Below are 6,321 nucleotides of genomic sequence, written 5' to 3'. Positions count from 1 at the left end.
TACATGTATCTAAAGTAAAAATACATTGAGTACTGGAATACTGAATCTCCATATTAGTAATGAAAAACAGTGTAATGGTTTTCCTTTGATATTTTAATCATTTTGAAATAATCCTGATTTTAAAATTTGTTATTTGAAAGTTTTGTCATTCTTTAAATGTTCTGTTCTCTAATGCGAGATTTCCAGTTTAATCTAACACTTTGCATTGTTTTAAAACTAAAGTGAATAACGTATTCACTATTGTGCAAACTATTGTGCAAAATAGTTTTTATGAAATGTGTATTAGGTCATTTGAATCAAAAGAAAAATGGAATAATATTTTCATGAAAAACAAGATAGGAACAGTTAGTGAACTATTTACCTCCTTCTTTTTCCTGAGAAGAAAAATGACTGTAAGGTAAGTATAATAATTACCAAAAAAAAGTAATTTTCAATTATTAATAAAATAAAATGATTTAACTTTACAGTAACAGGGAACAGAAGGGGAAAATATCTTTCACATGAATACTAAAATTACTTTTTTTGAATATATTGGTATATGTTGAAATATATGTTGAAAAGGCATGAAATGGGGATTCTCTTGGCACAAGTAAACAAAATTATCTCTAAAATGGAATGGTTGGTATAAACAGATTACACAATAATTGGGATATTAACTATTTTGGGATTTAAGGTGTGAACTAACCTAACCGTTATGTCCAAGAGTTAAGCTGCTTCTTAAAAGAATAAGAGAAAAGAAATACCTTACATAGTCTGCAATTATACATACCACATTACTTTCAAAACGGGGGAAAAAAAGACCTGCATGGTCTCAAAAGATTATGTTTTTTATTGTTCAAATAAAAGTGCACTGCATTACATCTGAAATATAAAAAATGTATTTGAAAAATGTTCCTACTACAGACTTCTAAAACCATGGTATTGTATTTAACAAGCCTGATCCCCAAAACTAAATAAGGAACATTCCAATCAATACTCCCCTGTCCTGTAGCTTTAAAGTAAAAAACATATATATAAGGTTTTTTTTTTCCTTTTCTTTTTTAGTAAGACACCCTATCTTAAGAAATTCACTTTTGTGAGTCAACACAAGTCATGTGTTTTGATAAATACTGGCTAGTATCTGTTATCTAGCAAGATTATTTTAATTAGAAAATAAACTCTAGTAAACACAGCAAAGAAATCAAGCAAAAAATTATAGGATGGTGGCAAAAGTCATACATAAAATACTCTGTTAAATAGCATTATACCCCTTTCTTAGTAAAGTGCAATAATTTTATGTCATAAGTATATTTATTTGTAGGTTTTCATTTAGCTTTTCCTTTAAATTTGGTCATATCAATCAAGGACAGGTAGGAAAACAAATTTATATATTTTAAGACCACCTCCTAAAATAAAAGATATAAATGTGTTGTTTACAAACTTCTGGATATGTTTGAGAAATCCTCTTTTTTACTCTTTACTCAGGCTACCAGAATAAAGAAATCATTTCATTTACTTGAACAGCCAAGGAACCATATTAATATTGTCAACTGTGGGTGATCTATCTGAATCTTCGTTATGTTTCAACAGTGAGGAATTTAGGTCTAATTTTTTTTTTTTTTTTTTTTGCGGTTCGCGGACCTCTCACTGCTGTGGCCTCTCCCGTTGCAGAGCACAGGCTCCGGACGCGCAGGCTCAGCGGCCATGGCTCACGGGCTCAGCCACTCTGCGGCATGTGGGATCTTCCCGGACCGGGGCACGAACCCGCGTCCCCTGCATCGGCAGGCGGACTCTCAACCACTGCGCCACCAGGGAAGCCCTAATTTTTTTTTTTAAAAAGACAGATTGATATATACATCACTTTACTTTTATGCTTACTTTCTTTTACATTTCAACCATATAATTTATTTTTCCACATGAGACGGTAGGATACATACTCTTCTTGGATATGTTACTGTTTATTGTTCAAAGTGAACTGAATAGATAAATTCCACTGAGTAGTTTAGTGTGGCCCTGTGTCTTATATAAACAGGTTAAATGGAGACTTCATTTTGTAACCTGTGTATTCATGTCTACCATAAATTGTCTTAATGAAAAATGCAAAATGTATTTTATTACTTGCCCCAAGTTAGCTGTTGATCCCTTTCACTTTTAATATACAAGTGTAGAGATTAAGAAGCCTTTAAAATTGAAAAAAAAAAAACCCAAAAAACCAAACACCTTCCACTAAATTACTGAAAATTGGAATTTTTATGTTGACTCCTGGTGACCAGAAAGCCAATGTTAAGAATCAATATTATCCAATATAAAATAGTACATTGAATTGTTTAATAATAAACAGTATATTAAGGGCTTATATATGCTGACTGGGAACCAGTGGTGGCTTTTTAAATTCTCAAAAAGACTGTATGTTTTATGGTTAGAAGAAACGACAAGTGATGATGAAGATTCTCCACCTCTTCGTAGCAGCCATTAGAGTAAAAATCTTTACAGAATTATTTCACTATCAGCAAGAAAATTTTACCGGTATTAGTGGTAAGGGTGAAGAGAGAAAAAAAGAATGAAGAGAGAAGTGTGTATTAGTTTTAAAAGTGTGACAAGGTAATAAAGAGACATGAAAAAGTGATAAATTTCTTATTCTATATGTGCCTTGCTGCAAACAAACTCAAAAGAGAGAAGCATGGGTATTTTAAAAGCCAACGTCGGGAAGCATTCACTGATAATGCCCATTGTTTTACTTTATACTTAAATTACACAAGCAAAAAAGTTGTACTTATTAATAGTTTAATGTATGAAGGAAACATCCAGATTTCTGAATATGAAGGTACATATCTCACATTAATTTAAGTCTACATAAAGTAGAGCCTCTATACTGACATATTGAAATTTACTTTCTGCTTAGCCTTTTCTGTTATGTAAACAATTGTACATTTATTTGCCATTCTAAAACTTCAGGATCAAGTTTACATAATTTTGCTAAATTTCCGTGTTTGCTCAGAAGCAGTTTACAGTACTAAAACCAACCAGCCAAAGAACAGCTTCAACAGAAAGTTATGTCCAAAGGGGAAGAGGGAAAGAAAAAAAGAAAAATGATAAGAAAAATGCTAACTAAGGTAAAACAGATGATGATGGGGAATGGGCAGTCACAAATGTTCACAGAAAGTAGGTCAGTTAGTAAGTTCTTCTGCAAAAAGCCTACACACTTCAGTCAAGCACATCAGTAGAATGATTTGGGAGCATAAATTTTTTTTCGGCCACTTGTGATTTCCTCTGAAGGAAAAGGAATCTGCAGGCTAACAAGCTGATCCTCATCAGCCAAGCTGGTTCATATGCACACTGTTCATGTGAGGTGCCCAGGGTCCAGTCCACACCTATGAATACAGAGCACACATCTTATTAAATATGTATTGAATGTATATTTGATTAAAACAAAACTCTTCAACACTAAGGAAGTGCTCCTAATATTTATGAACTAAAATAGCTAAGTCTCAATCAGTTTGCAACATGCTGGGAAACAATGAAGAAAAGCAGTGATAAACCACTTTTATCTGTTGTTTTCCTGCCTCTCCTCTTATCCCTCAAACAGGATCTGAATTATCATCGTTTTTTAAAAACCATTATGTGAGTACATACAGGTTGATGACTGTGGAAGGAAAATGAATCAGGTATTAAACATATACCATAATAAGCTAAAATATACAACCATTTCTGTGCATTTTCACAGTTATATACTGTTTTGACATTTATAATACTTTTAATAAATAACCTCTAGATGGCCCTTTTCACACCACTAGTAAATTCTGATACATAAGATTACATTACAACACTTTGCAACTTAAAATGTTTTACTTACCACCCAACAGAATATATTAATTATACCTTTCATAATTTTAGCCCCAAACCACTACCTTTGGTACCATTTTCCATATCATTCTGCTGTATTTCAGCTACATTAAACTTCCCTCAATTTCCTCAACTGCTCAAATTCACCATACGCTCTCACAACAATGATTTATCTTTATCCCATTTGTCTTGGCAGCTCATAAACACTAAATAAAAGTTCACTGAATGATCAGCCTTACCGTTTGAGGGCCATTATTTTCTGTGGAGCTTGAAACCATCTTTATCAGGGAATTCCAAGAGGGGTCCGCAGCATGAGGGCCATTAAATATGGGTCCTCCAGCACCATCAGGAATAGGTGCTACTGGAGGAATCATTGCATTCCCATACACAGAAAAAGGCATACCCTTAAAAGAGGAGAAAGCAAAGATTATGGACATTCAAGTCACTGGTTACTTTTCCCAGTATAATCAATAGCCTTAAAACTGATATTTGAAACTTCATCTCATTTTGGAAAAGTATAAGTTATCTAGGTGATGTAAAAATTATTTTCCACAATATTATTTCTTCTAGCACTAAACAGAAGATACTATAAGCCTAGTATATAAAATATTTTGTCAAAAAACATTTCTCTAAACTGGGACAAAGTCAGTATTTATAAATGTTTATATTTTAGCCAGCTTTTGACCTATAATTCCAAGCCAAAGCTCCAGCATCATTTCAGAGACGCTTATACTCTGGTAAGTGAAATAAGGCTAATAATCAGAAAATCATTTTGAAATAATGAAAATGCTTTTAAATCACCATTACCCCAACTTTAGGAAAGTCCATGTATCCTGCAGGAACATGCTGATGGAATGTACCAGAAGGAGTTACAATTCCTGTGCTCTCTCGCTCCATTGCTTGATGCTGTGAAAACACTCCTGGATCAGACATTGGCCTGTGCATCATAGGATTTCCCATCCCAGGGTTACACCAGTCTACTTTGTCTGAGGGAAAATGAAGAGGCAGAAAAAAATAATTGGTGATATTTAAAATCAGAAAGCAGCAAAAAAAATTTATATATTTTGAATATTTTCCATATTGAATTGTGAATCCCTTCAGAATAATGACCTACTTTTATATGTTTATCACAGTATTTCCATGTTTGTAGGTAGTGACATAATAGCCTAACAAAGTAACATAAACACTTTGTGTTACAAAACAAAAAAAGCTAAGATAAAAGCTTAAGAGACCCAAAAGAAATATTAATATTTCCTTAATATGAAGAAAATAATATACTTCCATTAAACTATCTTCAGAAAGCAATGATAAATTCAGTAAGAGCTCACATGGGAACAAAAAAATGTTTCAAACTCTTAAATAAATTGATTAGTCAAAACAAAAAGACATGAACACAGATTTTTAAAGAATGCCTATGATAATTAAATACTGCTTACAATATTTTAGTTAAATGCATAAACTTACTTTCCAGTAAGCAGAATAGCATATCATACCTTGATTGCCACCAATCCCTTCAAAGGACCAGATGCCACTATGCCCTACTGATGTGGACAAATTACTCCCAATAACAGATGGAGCTGAAGTTCCAGTTTGCCTGATACGTGCAGAACGTTCCGTCCCAATAGGGACTGGAACTTTTCTATCCTGAGAGACGTTGCTGGGCTTTTCTGACCCTAAAGGTACTGATGATGGGGCAGGAGAAGGTGCACGAACTCCGGAGGATACCGACTGTGCAGGAGAATCTAGAGAAAAGATATTTTCAAATAATATACATGTCAACTATACAGCCTGTCCTTTTGTAAAACAGAATCTTAAATTCTGAAGATATCTTAAATATGCATTCTTTGAAGAAAAAATGAAATTTGAGTATAATGCTTAGATAATAAATTATGTATATTAAAATTTGGTTAAAGTTCTATGACTCTGCAGTCAGTTTTTAATTCGGCTCACAATTTTCCCATTTAGTTTCGTGATAGTAGAATGTGAAGGTGTGAATGCTGCAACTACACACTAATTAATAATTAAATAAATTTACCCTTGACAGTGGGTAAAATAGATACCAGAGCAATGAGAAGACAATGTTTAAATTAAAAAAACAAACAATGACAACAACAAAATGGAGGTGGGGAAAACCACTGCCTGTATTGGCAATTCTCAAACTATTTTCCTTGGGAACATTTGTCCCTTGGTATGTTATGATGAAAAAACAAAGATATTCGGGTATCTAACAAATTTGGAAGATCAAGCTTAAGAAAAAAATAAGTTTCTTTAAATCAGGACTTCACAGAACTTTAATATGCTGATAAAATACCAACAGAAGGCTATGCTTCATAACCCAAATGTTTCATTCTGTCTTGTGGGTATTCCACAGAACACTTTTAGAAATGGCAGTTTAAGCTCTACTTATCAAAACAAAGCTAGTTCTTAATATAGGCAATTTGGGAGCATTCATTAGTGATTTAATCTCTTTACACACTACAGAGAAGAAGGATAAACAAA

General features: G+C 33.1%; 1 protein-coding gene across 3 annotated transcripts in view; it reads right to left on the bottom strand.

The window, feature by feature from the left end:
- Nucleotides 1-1,918: 1,918 nt before the first annotated feature.
- The window catches only part of ANKRD17 (ankyrin repeat domain 17), a 159,346-nt gene continuing 154,943 nt past the window's right edge, over nucleotides 1,919-6,321 (bottom strand). For 2 of the 3 annotated variants that reach the window (XM_065877898.1, XM_065877899.1), the window contains exons 31-34: nucleotides 5,316-5,564; nucleotides 4,630-4,808; nucleotides 4,062-4,226; nucleotides 3,291-3,350 (exon numbers count right to left, since the gene is read on the bottom strand). In XM_065877898.1, the coding sequence (XP_065733970.1) occupies nucleotides 3,291-3,350; nucleotides 4,062-4,226; nucleotides 4,630-4,808; nucleotides 5,316-5,564 (653 nt within the window). Of the gene's footprint in view, nucleotides 3,351-4,061; nucleotides 4,227-4,629; nucleotides 4,809-5,315; nucleotides 5,565-6,321 lie in introns of all 3 variants that reach the window. The other variant, XM_065877900.1, reaches the window with a different exon arrangement.

Source organism: Phocoena phocoena, chromosome 5 (genome assembly GCF_963924675.1).
Source record: "Phocoena phocoena chromosome 5, mPhoPho1.1, whole genome shotgun sequence".
Lineage (NCBI taxonomy): Eukaryota > Metazoa > Chordata > Mammalia > Artiodactyla > Phocoenidae > Phocoena > Phocoena phocoena.
The sequence above is the reverse complement of the archived record's forward strand: the minus strand, read 5'-3'. Positions and strand labels throughout refer to the sequence as shown.